The 14,652-nt window shown below is 47.4% G+C and overlaps 1 protein-coding gene across 8 annotated transcripts in view; it reads left to right on the plus strand.

Annotated features, from left to right (window-relative positions):
- GABRR1 (gamma-aminobutyric acid type A receptor subunit rho1) overlaps nucleotides 1-14,652 on the plus strand; it is a 33,878-nt gene that overhangs the window by 14,149 nt on the left and 5,077 nt on the right. For 6 of the 8 annotated variants that reach the window (XM_027798015.2, XM_027798012.2, XM_027798013.2 and 3 more), the window contains 5 exons: nucleotides 4,992-5,045; nucleotides 6,783-6,889; nucleotides 8,265-8,332; nucleotides 11,960-12,183; nucleotides 14,285-14,367. In XM_027798015.2, coding sequence (XP_027653816.1) covers nucleotides 4,992-5,045; nucleotides 6,783-6,889; nucleotides 8,265-8,332; nucleotides 11,960-12,183; nucleotides 14,285-14,367 — 536 coding nt within the window. The other 2 variants (XM_055714194.1, XM_027798017.2) reach the window with 2 other exon arrangements.

Here is a 14,652-nt window from a genome sequence, read left to right on the forward strand (position 1 = left end):
CCCTGGGAATTAGCATAGTGTCTCCTACAGCGCGTGTCACCGGATAAGAGCAGCTTCCTCCTGTTGCAAGTTTGCTCTCTCCTTCCTCAGGTGCTGGGTGGGTTTCCCCCCGTTTAGCTGCCTCACTTTTCATCCACTCACAAAGCACTTCTCTGGGCTCTGGACTGCCTCTCAGTCTTCACCCAGACCTGCCGCACCGCCTGCTTGCTGAGGAGATCTTCCCAATTTATGTGCAAGTCAAAGGCACATTATGGGGGGACTTTCTGTCACGCCCTGCCCCCAAACCTTTCCTTCCTTTGGGACACAGCGTGGGGGGTTCTTCAGCCCAGCAAGTCTCATGCATCCCCAGGACTGGGCAGCATCTCTGTCCTGCACCGCTCTGCGGTGAGGGGACACCCCAACTCATGCAGAACTGTCCCAAGTGTCCGTGCCCCAGAATTCATCCCACACAATGATGAGGCACTGTTTGAGCCTAGTGTCTCCTCTCTGCTCCTTCTGACATGTTGCCCTCTGGCCTTACCCCATGTTACCCTCCCTCCCTATCTCTGCCTATCCAGCCTTTCTCCTCAGTCTCACCCCATGCATAGGCCCTGTTGCAGATCCAAGCTCCTTTTGCCTCTGCCCCACTTCTTCTCTGCAGAAACCTTCCGTATGTTTGGCATGCAGTCCCCAGCCCCTTCCCACCTCTCCCTCATTCCCTGACCCAGCACCCTCCACCGAGTTTCTGCCTTTAACGCGATGCTGATGTGGTGTGAACCCAAGTCACTAACTGGTCATAAAACAGAGGGAGAAACAAAAACTAGTCAAATATTTAGGCGCAGGTCTTTAATAAGGCCTTTATACTTCCCACAACTCTTTAGTAGTACCAATATACCTTTGCCATTCCTGTGTGTCCCCCTGCCAGGGCCTTGTCCCCTGCGTGGAGTTAAGCTGCCTCTGCTGTTCTCTCCTGGTCCTTCTCTCCCGGGCAGTGTTTTGTCAGGGATTTGTCCAGCCATAATGTTTTATGGGCAGACGGAGGAGAGCGTGGCTGCTGCCATTGCCCTGACTGCACGCAGGCTGTGCAGCACAGTGGCTGCGGGACGGGAGGCTGCCCACCACTGTCCACCCATGAACAGGGAGCCCGGAGCCAAGTGCCATGGCGTGGCTGGCAGCGATGAGGGAGTTTTCGTCACTTACATTACTTTTCATTTAAAAGTCCTGCTGAAAACTGGCCGGACAAGCTCCACACCTCCCTTGGCTTGCGTCAGTGGTAGGAGAGGCTGTGGATCGGCTGCCCAGCAGCGCAGCGTGAGCTGCAGAGCTCGTATCTGACAAAATTAAGCATGTGGTGATTTCAGAGGGTAAGCGGGGAGAGTCCACAGTCTCTGCCTGCACTGGAGAAGGGGTGGAGGCATCACCCAGGCATGAGATAAGCAGAGAGTAAACGGGCACCCCGGGTGTCTCTGCCCCAGGTGCTGGCTGGCGGCTTCCCGGGGCGGCAGGCACCTCTGCTCAGGGCAGGAGGTCTGGGATCACTTGCAGCCACGGCCCCTGGCCAAAATGTTCATGATGATGCAAGTAACCCAAGGGACAGAGATTATGCCACAGCAGCATCTCAACAGTGTTTCCTGAGACAGGATCTGTTCTGACATCTCTTCTCTGATCTGCCATCCTCTTTGCCGACCTGATACCATAAGGGATGGAGAGAACAGACTGTTCCAGAACTTCATGAAATCTGATAATAGTAATGTTAGTGTTAGCCTAGTCTGCTAAATCCACCAGCACTGTTCCTTGAGGATGTCACCCTTTGGACCCAGGAAAGACTGTGTGAATCTGGCTCCATTACTTCAGCAGCTTACTTTCACTTTTCTCTTGAGGAAAATATATCAAATCTTGCTTTTTCCTGAAGAACCGAAACTGTGTCTTGATTTAACACCTCAAGGAAGAAATGCTCTCAGATCCTAATGAGATTTTCCTAATAAAAATGTAAAATAGGTCACTCTACTACAGAAGTATTGCCTCCTGTAGAGAAAAAAAGGTGTGATTTATAGGTGGGGAAATGTATGCTGCATAAGTAATTACAAACTAAAATACTAAGCTGGGTAGTGACTTCTCTTGCATTTCTTGTAGTTGTTTCCAAAAGCTGCTCTTTCAAAGATGAAGAACTGGATGTTCTGGTACACTGTGCAAGTGTAAGCCTGGCATTCCTCTGGCACACACCCTGTGAAGCTGTGCATTTGGAAATGCCTGCTGGGACCTGGAGATATCATGGTTGGACTGTCACTTCTGAAATCAGACATGGTTTTCCTTAGCCTTGCAACCCTTTTTCCTGTGTCAGAGGGACTGTAAGAGCCATAGTAAACCCCAGGCTTTTAAAAAAGGAGTAACTACTTTTTGCTTTGTGTCTGTAGCCATAGTGATGAAAATCTGGTTTGGGTGAATATTTTTTCCCCCAGCTACCCTAAGCTTCAGTTGCCTCATTCCCCCTGGACCCAGCAAGCCTGAGATTTTGGGGCAGAGGCATCTCATGATCCCTTGAAGCTGTGGGAGAATGTGGGGAAATAATGATGACTTTGGAGAGGTTGCATCACCCCAGCTGCCATCAGGAGCCTGAGAGCTACTCCAGCAATGCACAGGGAGCGCTGTGAATAAATGTTACTCTGCTTCAGTTGTTGCTTTTTCATAAAGCATCTCACTGAGCTTCATGAGCCATGAAATGCCTTTTGGCACTGTAATTGTTAGGAGATAAATATGGACATGGGGGGAGGAGGGGGGGAAGCTTGTTCATTATTCAGTGTATTTTACCTCAGGAGTTATTGGTTAGTTCTAAAGACAGCCTGTCACCCCAGCCAAGACAGGAGCAATACTGTCACACTGTGTTGGCTGCGGTGACAAACAGTTGTGCTGAGCGATCTGTGAGCAATGTCTGGACGGAATCTCCGAGTGCGGCTGTCTGCCACAAATGCTCAGGGACAGCAGATGTGCGAGGGGAATCCGTATTAGCTTGCCATTGATTCGCAGCCAGAACGGGCAGGCTAATGGGGTCCTGTGATGGAGCTGCCATCGATCACTTACCCAGCAGAGCATTCCTCGGGAACCAGACCAGAAAAGCTATTTATTGAGTAGAAAGAAATGGGGCTTCAAATCGCAGTAGCTGGGGAATGATTTGCAACAGGTAAAACTGTTTGGCTGCCACAGGAGGAGGCAGGAAAGCGGAGGAGGCTCGGTAATCTCAGAGCTGTGATAATGGGAATGGGACTGGCAAAAAGAAGTGAAGGAGTTGAACCAAAGGACAAATGAACACAGCCCCCTGCGGTGGCTGGAGCATGGGGGACATTTTATGCCAGTATGTGACAAGGAAATGAAGTTTAATTTGGAGGCAGCAGGGAACCACCTGGAAGAAATAAAATGAGCTATGCTGTGTTGCTGGGTGCAGAGGATAGGGAGAATTTGGCCATGAATCCTTGATGGCCATGCCTTGAAGGTTCCCTCAACAGACATGATAGGGCCAGGGTCAACATGAAGTATTAGATAAGCTCTACAAAGAGAAATGAAAATTAGAAATTGCAAGAACATGATCTGCTTCATCCATGTTTGAATACCAGCTCCTGTACAGCCAAAGAGTTTACCAGGGCACTTTAAAGTCACGGAAGTCTGTCAGCTTGTCATCAGAATCTGCTTACCCCCAACACATGTGAAATTACCTCCTGACAGCCAGCAGATGAGAAACAGGCAGCAGAGCAACCTGTCAGCGGCAGCCCGAGGGCATATTGACAAGGCAGAAGCCTCTACAAAGCGCATTTTGCATTTGCAAGTGCATTTTGACACACGACACCCACGTCCAAGCAATGCCAAAGAAGCTGCTCCTTGTAATAGCGATGCTGCTGCATGGCCCAAGGCTCCCCCAAACACTGGTCTGCCTGTGGGCTTAATCCCAGACTTAGCAGATGCTGGAAAAAACCCCAATCCCGCTCAGCCAAGGCTTCGCTTCAGGGTGAGTCAGCGATACAGCCTAGTGTGCCCACCCCTCGTCTGGGTGCTGCAGAGGTGGTCCGCTTCTCGGTGGCAGCAAAAAGATGAATGTCCCTCCAATGCCATCAGCTTTCAGCGAGCTCCCAGTCCAGGGAGAAACCACCCTGCAAGGCCTGGGGTTCGACCACTGCTCACTGAAGGGGCAATGGTGCTCAGGTGGTGACACTTGTCATTGCAAAAGGAGTTTTGCCACTGTAAATCTCTACAGAGGGATTTGAAATGTATGCTAATGGGCTAAAAGCCTCATTAGTAGAGTTGATTAGAATCAGTGTTTATTACAGAGGGAAGCTAGTTTTTGTAACTTTTAATTAAAAATGAGTTAGAAGTGTCAAATGTTTAAAATGTTACTTTTGCTCAAGCTAGCACTTATGTTGCTAAAAGCAATGTTTTTTCCTTTAATGATAAAATAAAACATTGGTTGATCATGAGAGGAGCTTTCTTGACAGCCAGCTGGGAGACAGTATGAAACTAAACCCAAATATTTCCATAGTTTTTTACTTTTTTCCCCCACTGGAATACTTCGAAAAGATTTTCTTCCTATGAAAACAGCCGGCTGCCTGCGGTGCGTAGCTGCGATGGCCGCGCTCCTCGCTGGCAGGGGAGCCCACCCAGCCCCTGCCGTGCAGACCCCTCCAGAGCCCCCGAGGCGCCGGCCATGGTGGCAGGAGGAGGGGGGCGAGCCGCCGGCCCGCGTCCCTTGCCAGGCACTCCAAACCAGCGGCGTCCCGCCTCACAAGGGTCACCGCTCCCCTTTTCCCCTGTCTGGCTGCGAGCCCCTGGCACCCCCCGTCCGCACCCTCCACCATGCCCAGCCTGACACCGCCCTTTGGTGAAAAGGTAAGAAAAAAAGGGTAAGGGCCGCTTCACGCGTGGCAGAAGGTATCGCCGCGGGGATCAGTGCCTCCCAGCCGATGTCCTCACCCACCCACCCGTAACTGCCCGTCTCAGCTCTCCCTTTTCCTGTCCTTTCCATGCAGCCGGCCCCAGCGGCAGCGACGGGAGGCCCACGGCGAGGCGCACAAGCAAGGCAGGTAGGTGAAACCCTCCGGCGGCTGCTGCTGGCCCAGCTCCACTGGCCGCACACCCGTGGCCGGGCTGTGGCTGTGGCACGGGAAGGGGACACCACCTGAGCATGCCAGTCGTGTTTAGGAAGGAGTCATGCCGCTAGCAGTATGCAGTGGGCCCCAGAGGAAGCCATCATGGAGGTGAGGTGTGATGCCATGGCCGTTCGCCACAGCCCCTTGGGCTTCGCGTTGCGCTGCTGCGTGGTTTGTGCCGCTCGGTGCTGCGTGAGCGGGCGCCTTCCCTCCGAACATCCCCACTGCAGAGCTGAGCCCCACTCCACAGGCTCTCCATCACGCTGCTCATTCTTCCCCCTGCCACTCCAGGGAGAAAGCATCTTTTTGAGCATGGCCAAGCCTGCTCACAAATGCTGAAGGCTTTGCCAGCAACCTGCTAATATCGTTCCCCCATCTCAGCCAGGTATAAATCTTCCCCAGCGCACGGTCACAATGCCACAAGTCTTTCGGAGGCTGAATTAAACTTAAAGCAGAAGCAGGAACCACCTTCTAAAATGCCTGAGGGATAATTCATGACTAGAACTCACTGATGGAGGTAAACAACTTGCCTCTCCTATAAATTATTAAACTGAGACCGATCATCTTTCTAAGATGCTCCATAGTCCAGATAAAGCTCTGCATTTGAGAGAGGAGTCACTGACAGCACTGCTGGCCTCTTAAGATTGTTGTATTGGCTTCTGTTGCTACAACTGCCCACCAGTCTGTGAGAAGTACAGCACGGCTAAGCAGTCGTATTTACGATGAGCTATATCTCAGGAATATATTTCCCACCAAGTTTCTTTGTTGTCCTGTTTGCCTTTAATCTGTTTCTGTCTTGTGCTTTGGATATTCGGAACAAGTGCCTCTCCGAGCATGCCATCTTTTCTCAAACTAAGAACCAGCAAAACCTTTCCTCCTGTTTTTGAGCCTTTCTGCCGCCCGAGCGGCTGGCATGCAGCTGGCTCTGAGGGTGGCAAGGCTTCACTTACACAAAGGAGCAACCAAGGAGCTGCTGTCACCACCATCGCTGTCAAAGCACTGGGGTGCTGAGCAGCATTTGGCACCTTGGATGTGGAGAGGGAGCAAAGCATCCTCTGCCCAGGATTTGGTGCAACTCCAACGGCTTCTGAAATGACCTTTCCAGGCTCTTTAATGCTCAGAGACCTCCCAGGTCTTTAACGCTCCTTTTCATCCTTGTTAGAAATCTGGGGCAGAAGCTAATCATTTTATCCCAAGTTAGGAGACGGCCTGCCTCCTGGCCTGGTTCCCAGCCTGTCTCCATTTTGTTCCTGGGCGACAGCCAGTGGCTTATTTGATATATTGTTTCCCTAATTCGTGGCCTCATGCCCCATGGTAACTCAATGTCAGAAATGCCTCCCCCTGTTTCCATTTCTCCACGTACCCACACACACAATTCCTCCAGCTCACACTTTTGAATTATTATCTCCAAACTGCTATAAACAGAGGTAATTTTACAGGGATGAAAAGTCGCCAAAGAAGTGTTTTCTCAGTGCCAGAACTATCACAGGTGCCTAAGCTGTATGTTGAGTGCAGGAATCATTGTTTAATGACATGCTGCCAACCACTGCAGGCAGTCACATCATTACGGTCTAAGGGGCAAATGGTCTAAGGGGTAATGGAGCGAAGCGGGCGCGTACTTGTCACCGGCACTGCTCAGGGCTCATAGCTGTGCTTCTCTCCTCCTGGTAGCCCAATCCTAAAACGAAGCCCTGACATCACCAAATCTCCCCTGACGAAGTCAGAGCAGCTGCTGCGAATAGATGACCATGACTTCAGCATGAGACCAGGTTTTGGAGGTATGAAACGTGCCCAGTTGTCACTGCTCCTGTTATATACTGTCACTCCTTTATACTGTAACGTACTCAGGTGAACAGGCATTGTGAACACTGACAAGCAGAGCCTTTTCTGTCTCTAATTTTTGTCATTTTGTGTTGTGAATTCATTACATGCTTGGGGGGTTAAGGGTGCAGTGAAATAGCCTTCCTCTGATGAGTGAATAGTGTAGTCAAAGGCATGGAAATGAGAATACTGGCAATGGAATATTCCTGGTATTCAGCAACACTTCTAATAAAAATCTGCAAATACACCTTATGTTTATTCTCGGATGATGGGGAAATTCTAAGATTTCATCTTACTATGGTGATGTGCGTGCGTAATCACATCATGTAACACACTTACTGACCTGGCCATTTAATGTATAACACAAAATATTTTGACTGTTGCGTGCTAATGCTTGCTCACAGTTTTGTGGCTGTGTGCTAGAGCAACTTAAGCTTTCAGGGAAATGGATGAAGGAGAACACATTTTCTTTCAGCCCATCGGATTAGAGAATGTTGTAATTTATCTACCCTTTGTGGCTGACAGATGGTCATTCAAATCCAGGATACCATTATATACTCTGATGAAAGAAGATTTTATTGCTAAATGCTCAATATACCAAATACCAGCATGTTCAATTAATTTAAAAAGGTTTCAGTTTCATAGCAGTCTGCTAATGTGAGCATCATTTATCTTGACGGATCTTCTGTGCTGTAATTGCCAGAGGTATAAGAGGGGCTAGTCAGATCCTGGAGGAGGGAAAAAAGATCAAAATCCTTATTATGTGGGGTCACAGTCGGACCCTTCTCTCAGGAGCCGCAGGCTCAGTGGCACATGTCTGTGTCCTGCAACACATCCCTTCCCATCACCCTGCCTTTTCCACAGCCGAGCACTGAGCCATGTGAAAGTCAAATACACGGAGTAGCTCTTAGGGACGTTATTAGCCTGAGAGAGGTGCAGAAGTGAGGGAAAAATTTGGAGTAACTCTCCCACATTCCCATAGCTGAGCTGCCTCTGCTCTCCATGTGAATGGATGCTCTGCTGGGCATCCGTCTCACTAGCCCTGGACCCGAGCGCTAGAGCTAAAAGCAATTTAAATTGCTTTTAAATTTTGGAGGGATCCATGTAGGGTGACATAATAAAAAGAGAAGATCACTAATAGGTCAGTCTCATTGCTGATTTTGTTCACTATTAGGAGGGGTTTGTTATTAATTCCAATAATTTCTACTTTCTGTTTACTGTTGTTTCTGTTTCAGACTGAGCATCTGTTTTTATCTCTAAGATACAAAAGCCAGAGGATTGCTTTGTCTCACCAAGTTCATACTTTGTCAACTTTTAATTTTTTCCCCCCAGGCCCTGCAATTCCTGTCGGGGTGGATGTCCAAGTTGAAAGTTTGGACAGCATTTCTGAGGTGGACATGGTAAGAGTCACAGAAGGGCTAAAGTTAGGTGGCACCTCTGGAGACCACCTAGCCCAAACCCCTGCGGAAAGCAGGGCTGGCTGGAGCAGGCTGCCTGGGTTTGTGTCCGTAGGGTTTGAATACCTCCAGGAACAGACACCCCACAGCCAAGGAGGTAGATTCGGATTTGATCTGAATCTGCCAACAATTTCTTCTACTGACCTCATGCTACTGTCTTCCCTTGAAGCAGAAGGAAGAAATCTGATATTTTCTTTTCTCTAGGGCAAAATGCTACAACACTGCCAAGACTGTCCCAAAGGATTTGGGTTTTTACATTTTCTAAAGAAGTGATAACGCATTTAAAAGCTCTGAGGAGACCAGCTGATGTGTTAGTTTTAAGGCACTTCGACGACAGAGTCTCTTTGGCCATGTTCTGAGGTGGTCAGGGGCCAGCTAGCTCCCAACCAGAAGCTATGTAGCCATCCTGAGAGCAACACTGATTCAGACTGGGAACTACTGCTCTTGACAGGACAGCCAGAATGAACTTGGAGGGGAGAAGTTCCTCCAGAACTTGCCTTTGCTGCATTAGCAGTTGTACCACCCCTGCTGTGTGCTGAGGACCAGCATAAGGCTCTGTTGGTTCTTCCTGTGACCTCGCAGTGATGCTGAAGGAGGATTTCAGAGGCACGCAGGACTAATGCTGGTTCTCTGCACAGGCTAAATTCATGAGTGAGTCTCTGTCCCTCTTTTCCTACCATATAATTGGTAATGAGAAAATGGTCAGTTTTCAAATGCTCTCAAAGTGGTGTAGGTTTTTATCTTGATTTTTGCTATAGGGGCTTTTTTTCATCACAAAACACTGCTGAAAGTAAGGTGTGATGATTTCTGCAGGAGATTTTCCATGGGAAGATTATACATGCATAGATGATACGTAAACAACAGCCTGTGTAGGTGAGCAGGAGCACAGAAGGGAAACGAGAGATGGCCCTGAATGTACGTTGCAAGATATACACCAATTTTATCCACCCTTTCAAAATCCAGAGCTTGTCAGACCCACCTTGTTGGAGCATCCCCAGGCTCTTTGAGCAGCTCAGCTTTTGCTTTGGAAGAGAAAAAAAGAATCATACCCCAATACAAAATACTTTTCAAAATGTTTTGCTCGTTCAACAAAAGTATCAAACATCTCGGAAGCTTTCACAGAAAGCCCCAACTTCTCGGTGATCCTAATTAACAGCCATAGGGTTAAAGAGTCTGTGCCCAGCCTCCTCCTATGTCTAAGTCAGGAACACGGCTGTGCCAGCCCGGGTTCTTCTCACTGCAGCTATTTCAGCTTTTGAGCAGGTGATGCAGCCAACCGACCGCTCGCAGGGTACAGCAGGGTCGCAATGCTGAGGTACATCAGAGGGCACATTCTCCCCAGCCCCGGGGAGCCCTCCAGTTGTCACCCTGTCCCTGGTGCTCTTGGCACCCTGACCACCAGCCATGGGAACTCCAAGCTTTCGCTTCTCCTGGGATGGCCCCAGCCATTCTCGCTGATGAGAAAGCTTGTGAAGGTGGCTGGAAAGCCCCTGAAAAACTTTGGAACTTGAAAACAAAGGGAAAGAACTCAACATTGAGGATTTTGGTATTAAAATACAACCATTCCACTCATTTTTTAAGCAAGCATTATGATTTTGAATGACTTCCCCTGGGTTTTGAATACTGCCCCTGCTCCTCATTTAACACGGTGCTGCAACACCCGGTTTCATGGGAAAAGCATTGTGTTGCCTTGGGTTAAAAAAGCATTCAGGGTCAATTTTTGCCTGTTTGCAAAATACTGATGGAGACGACTTTGTATTGTTGGAATTAATTATTTTTAATTCTTGCAGGGTTATAGAAAAACAGCCATGGCGCTTTGCAAGATTGTTGCTTGCTTTTTAAATGAAGAGAGATCAGTGACAGAGATATTCACTGTCTAATAAATTTAAGCTTGAGGGGTTAGATATATCAAACTTTTCCTCTTTTCTCCTACTTTCTATTTGCAAGAAAGTGGTAAAATAATAGAGGCCATTATAAATTTAGGATGTCACAAATCAGAATCTTGTTGTCTAATTAGTTAAAATTTTTATAAATACCTATTATGGGCCAATGACCCTGAAATTAACAGAGCTTTTGCAGGATGTGTGGGACAGCTGTTTTACCTGGAGGAAAGATGGGAAGAAGGAAAAAACCAGATTGTTACCCAGGATTGGAAATTCATTTGCAGGCACAATGGGAGAGCTAATAGTGTCTCTGAGAAATGGACCAAAAGAAGAGGGAGATATTATATAGTTGTTGCTTGATGAATTTTTAGATGATGCATTGTAAAATATTGTGCCTCCCGGTTTAATAGTCTAAAAGCAGTATTAATAGATATTTCCTAATGAAAGCTAACAATATTTGATTTTTCCACAGCAACCATAAATATAACTTTATGCAAAAAAGTGAGGCATTGACTTCTCACTGAAGAGCAAACATCTGTGAGTTTATTACTGTTTAAAGGACACATTAACACACAGGAGTCAATGTAAAAGGTTTCCCAGAACAATCTTCTCTAAATTTGAATACAGAGAAAAGATGTTAAAGAACACTATAGAACAGATCAAATGGAAAAGAACAAATTACATACATGGTCAGTGGCTTTGGGAGCTTCAGTTGGGTGCAATAGAAAGCATTTCCAAGGATTATATTGGCCTCTAGTGTAATAATAGCATGGGCTGCAACTAACAAATCACTTCTGAAAAAAGAATGCAGAAGCCCCCATATTTCAAAATGCTGGGAAAGTGTTGTGGAAAAAAAATTCAAGGGTAGAATAATTTCAAAAGAAACCACCCCAAACCCATCTGAGTTCCACTGCCCCAGATACCACGGCAGCTGGTCAGTCTTAGAGATGTCCCTCAGTTCATGAGCGATATATTATGCTGCACTCAAAGATGCCATGTTATAAACATTTGTGCGTGAGCTTATCTTCATATGTGTGAGGGCTTCTTTGGAAATCAAGGCAAAGGCAAACCCGAGTGTACGGACCTCTGGGGTCTGACTCCAAATACAACACAGCTCAAAGGGAAGGAGCATGGCTTGGATCTAAGAGTAGGATTGTGGTGAGAAAGAGTACAAAGCCCCCCATTTTGGTCAAATATCAAATCAAAAAGATTTCAGTGGCCGTGCTGGAGCAAAAGGTTCCTCTGCAGCATGCTCTTCCAGCTGCTTGGGGGAAGGCAGCTGCCGGAGCAGCGTGGAGGGCAGCGCAGACAGCAAGTGTTTCTTCATGGATGGTTCCTGATGGGCAGCATCCAGAAACACATGGCGGGTTAAGTGGTCGGCAGCACCCTGTGCCTGCCGCTGCCTCGGCATGTCTGCCTTTTGGTCACTGGAATGGCCCGAAGACAGCACAATACAACATTTGCATTCCAGAGATGGATTCGCCCCCTGGATGGCCTCTGATTTCTGAACCCAGTAAGTGGGTCTGCTCTGAGGAATAAACAAGCTGCAGCCAGTCGTTCCCCCTGCAGCTCAGGGAGCGGCTGTGCCTTCAGAATGGTGCTTCACAGCTCGCGGTTTGTCCCAGAGAGGAGAAATCACTGCTATGCCGATAAGGGGTAAGTGGTGACACAAGTGTGTTCGTTGCAGGACTTCACCATGACACTTTATCTGAGGCACTACTGGAAAGACGAGAGGCTGTCCTTCCCCAGCACCAACAACCAAAGCATGACATTTGACGGCAGGCTGGTGAAGAAGATCTGGGTCCCTGATATGTTCTTCGTCCACTCCAAGCGCTCCTTCATCCATGACACCACCACAGACAATGTCATGCTGCGGGTCCAGCCAGACGGGAAGGTCCTTTATAGCCTCAGGTAAAGCTGCATTCAGTCAGCGTGAGCTATTAGTGCAGTGAGAGGGAAAGCGGTTTGATTCCTGCATTGTGTTTTGGCATGACTGCATACTAAAAAATAAAATAACAAAGAGAAACGTGCTGACCATCCACAGGCATCTGAGCCCCTGCGCAAATTCAGTAAGTGCCTGGCGCAGGAAGCCAATTTCTCTGCCAGCGTTGCTGGTTCCACCAGCGTCCCTTCGCCTTGTGTGCCTGGTTAGCCCTGCTCCTGCTGTTGGGAAGCTGTGGCCAGATGTGGCAGTCCCCTGGGGCAGCTCACCGGGGACCAGCAGGCTGCCAGCCCCGCAGGGCACAGCTGAAGAGGCGAGGCACGATCTGAGGAAGAGGAGAATGTCTGGCAATAAACAGAAATCTAGGGCAGCTATAGCTAAAGACCTGTGGAGGTCTTTAAGGGCATGTTAGACAGCAGCCTTAGGAGTGGCACAGGTAGAGATGGGCCTGCCACGAGGTGAGAAGATCAAGTCCTCAGCGTGCCAGGGTGTTTTATGATTTTATGAAAGGAAGGCAAACAAAGAAATTCTTGATTCCCTGTGGGTTATCAGTTTGACAAGAATTTTCTTGTTCTCTGATATTTTTATCTTTACTGTTGATGGGAATTCACACCCTGAACAGTGTCTACCTTCTCATTATTAAAGCCTTTTCTTCACTCAACATATTAGACAAAGTTCAGGTGTTACTTAGGCCTTTCCAAAGTTGCTCAGGTCCATAGTACAATAAAGAAAGGACAATAAAATGACATAATGTTCACCTATAGCATGCGTGTCTATATACCTTTTCATTTAGCTGCATGACACCAATCATCTGTGTTGCAAGCATTTACAGTTGTCTAAAGAAGATGGGAACAGGAGGCTATCAAACTACTCAGATCCTCCCATGCACGGTCTTGTGCTTAGACAACTGTCCTGTACAAAATGGTGGTGAATGTCTTGAATAGCAAATTGACAGAGTTTCATTATTTTATTCGGTGGCAGCTGCAGGTTGGAGCGCTTTAGGAGTGCTGGGGAAGTATGAATGCCCGTCTCCCCTTAACAGCAAATGGGTCGTTGCTGCCTGCCTGCCTTTGCTAAATGTCTTTGCCTGTAAATTGTATTTTATCTTGGTATCTGTCTTTCTAAGGTTCTTTGTCAGACTTTGTGTTCTCTTGTCTTGGAAACGACTGTACACCTCAGTGGCACCTAAACAACAAATCTGAGCCAAGAACTTTCACTCCAAGATTAAATCCAGATAGGAAAGCAACATCAGCAGGAACGCACAAATGCAGAAGGACTACTAACATAAGGGACTGCATTGTGCTTTTATCATTATGTGACAGATGTCTGCCTACCATTAGCCTTGCTATAATTCATTAATTCTTCCCCCACTATGATTTCTATTTCTATTTTCATTTACTTCCCTAAAGCTCAAGCCAGTTGAGTCAAGATCTATGGATGCTTCCAGTGCAAACATAAATTGTGCTCTCAAAAATGAGACGATCAGACTGTAGGAAGACTAGAGCTTTTGATCGATGGGGCAGAGCATTTCAGTGGTCTCTGCATACCAGCTCCAGCCCTAACTCGAGGCGCTGCATGTGTACTCTGGTGGCTGGTACCCATGTGTCATCACTGGGTTCTCACTGAGCACCTGGAAATTCACTGTGTGCAGAGAAAACTACCTATTACCCTCATGGCACTACGAGAGCTTTGATAAAATTTTGATGGAAATTATTTTACTGCACAAGGCAATTGTTGAAAGCACAGATCTCTGCAGAGAGATACTTGCTGGTAGCCGAATAGGAAAAAGTGCCCTCTCTGCCCTTTCCCATTTTCTTCTCCAGCACTTTTGTGATCTAGTAGCAATTTGTAATGGCCTAACTTTCTAGTCATTGTTTCTAACACTAGTTTGCTGAGATGAAATGGCTTTTAACTAAAGGCTAATGTCTTTAGCTGAATGGAAGGTATTTATTTTCAGTGGACTCTTACTGGCCAGGTAGTTACTTAATAAAAACCCAAACTCACAGCTTTACTATTTTTCAGTTGCATAAGAAGACAATTTTTTAACGGAGTGGTTTTTATTATTCCTAGAGTTACAGTAACAGCAATGTGCAACATGGATTTTAGTCGCTTTCCCCTGGACACACAGACATGTTCCCTGGAGATCGAAAGCTGTAAGTAAAACAGAGATATAGGGGAGCTAAGGGCTGCACCCCATGGTCACCCAAAATGTATTTAATTGTATCAATAATTATGCCAATAATTGAACTGCTGCTACATTCATGGGAGCTCTACCCAAAGTCAGCAGGCTTCAACATTAAGAAAAACTCCCTGCCCGTATTTTTTCACTAGCCTTAGATGGCATTTGCAACAACGTAGTGTTCTTAAAGACCAACTGTGAGCACTGTCTGGCCAGCATCCCTGAGAGCCAGCTAGCCTGTCATGCTGCCACCCCGTCC

Source organism: Falco cherrug, chromosome 6 (assembly GCF_023634085.1).
Source record: "Falco cherrug isolate bFalChe1 chromosome 6, bFalChe1.pri, whole genome shotgun sequence".
Classification (NCBI taxonomy): Eukaryota; Metazoa; Chordata; class Aves; order Falconiformes; family Falconidae; genus Falco; species Falco cherrug.